Raw genomic sequence first — 1,211 nt, 5'->3', positions numbered from 1 at the left:
GTGTGGGGTCCCTGCCACGGCAAGCGCAGCAGCAGCCGAGCAGCGAGAGCAGTAGGCCCAGGAGCAGAACGAGCAGTGCGCCCGCACCCATCACGCCCTTGCGCTGGTTGGTCTCTGTGGAGAACACAGACAGGGTCAGCTCGGGTGCGATACCCCCTGCGTTCCTAATGGACGCCCCTCACCCACTCACCCAGGCGGCAGGCACCAGTGACCGGGTCGCACGAGTCCTCGTGGCAGCGGCAGGCCTGGGCGCAATCCACGCCATGGAGCCCGGGCGGGCAAGTCACGTTACAGCTGCGGGGACATGGGGTTAAAGCTGGCCGCAGTCGCTTCCCCCCTGCACTCGGCCCCCCACTGTGGCCAGCCCTTCTGGGGTCCCAAAGCCTGTCTCTCTAGCTCTGTCCTCCGGGGATTGAAGCCCACCCACTCACCTGTGGGCACACACTGGGCGATCAATCTTTGGGAAACGAATGTGTACACACCCTGTGGGAGGGGATTTGGGTGATGGTGGGGGGTGGTCGCAGTGCCCATTTCTGGAGCTGACTAGTGTGGGTGGGAAGAGGGGCTGCCAGAACAGACCCTTGGCTATAAGTAGAGATCTCTGCTCCTTCTACACCAGCTCAGGGTCACCTCAGCTGATCAGGATCTGGCTGGTCGCCAGATCCCACTCAAGCGTCGTCCACACCAGGGCAGGAAACTGCCCCCAAAGAGCCTAGCTGGGGTAAGGGGCCAGGACTGAGGATAGTCCAGCCCAGGGTGCAGAGGTCAGCCTGGGTCCCACCTTGTCAGCTCCTGGGGTACATGTCCCTCAAACTCCTCCAGGTCCCGGGGCACTCACTGGGGTCCGTGGACGCCAGGGCTGCACAGGCAGCGCCCCGACTGGAAGTCGCAGTGGCCACTGCCGCAGTCGGCGCACACGAAGGCGCAATCCTCGCCGTAAGTGCCATTGCTGCACTTGGTCTCACACCTTGAAAGCGGGGAGGGGGCATCAGCAGAAATGGAGGGAAAGGGATTCAAAGCCCACAGTGCCCTGCGCGGAGGGCTTTCGCGAGGTGGGGGAAAACAGGGCTGGGAACTGCAGTGTCTGGGCCGACGCAGGTACGGTTGCTCACCGGTCGCCGATCCAGCCCGCGTTGCAGCGAGTGCACTTGCCGGTGACGTGGTTGCAGGCATGCCCGTCGCGGCACGGCGGGCAGCGGTGACTGCAGCCT

The 1,211-nt window shown here is 64.2% G+C and overlaps 1 protein-coding gene across 1 annotated transcript in view; it reads right to left on the bottom strand.

Annotated features, from left to right (window-relative positions):
- Positions 1-1,211, bottom strand: part of SCARF2 (scavenger receptor class F member 2) — a 15,165-nt gene that overhangs the window by 4,120 nt on the left and 9,834 nt on the right. Inside the window, exons 7-10 of the mRNA XM_021719446.1 lie at positions 1,113-1,209; positions 839-967; positions 191-294; positions 4-114 (exon numbers count right to left, since the gene is read on the bottom strand). Of these exons, the coding sequence (XP_021575121.1) occupies positions 4-114; positions 191-294; positions 839-967; positions 1,113-1,209 (441 nt within the window). The remainder of the gene's footprint in view (positions 1-3; positions 115-190; positions 295-838; positions 968-1,112; positions 1,210-1,211) is intronic.

Source organism: Carlito syrichta, unplaced genomic scaffold (assembly GCF_000164805.1).
Source record: "Carlito syrichta isolate Samal-C Ts95f unplaced genomic scaffold, Tarsius_syrichta-2.0.1 Scaffold115573, whole genome shotgun sequence".
Classification (NCBI taxonomy): Eukaryota; Metazoa; Chordata; class Mammalia; order Primates; family Tarsiidae; genus Carlito; species Carlito syrichta.
Note: the sequence above shows the minus strand (reverse complement) of the source record. Positions and strands in the feature narration are given on the sequence as shown.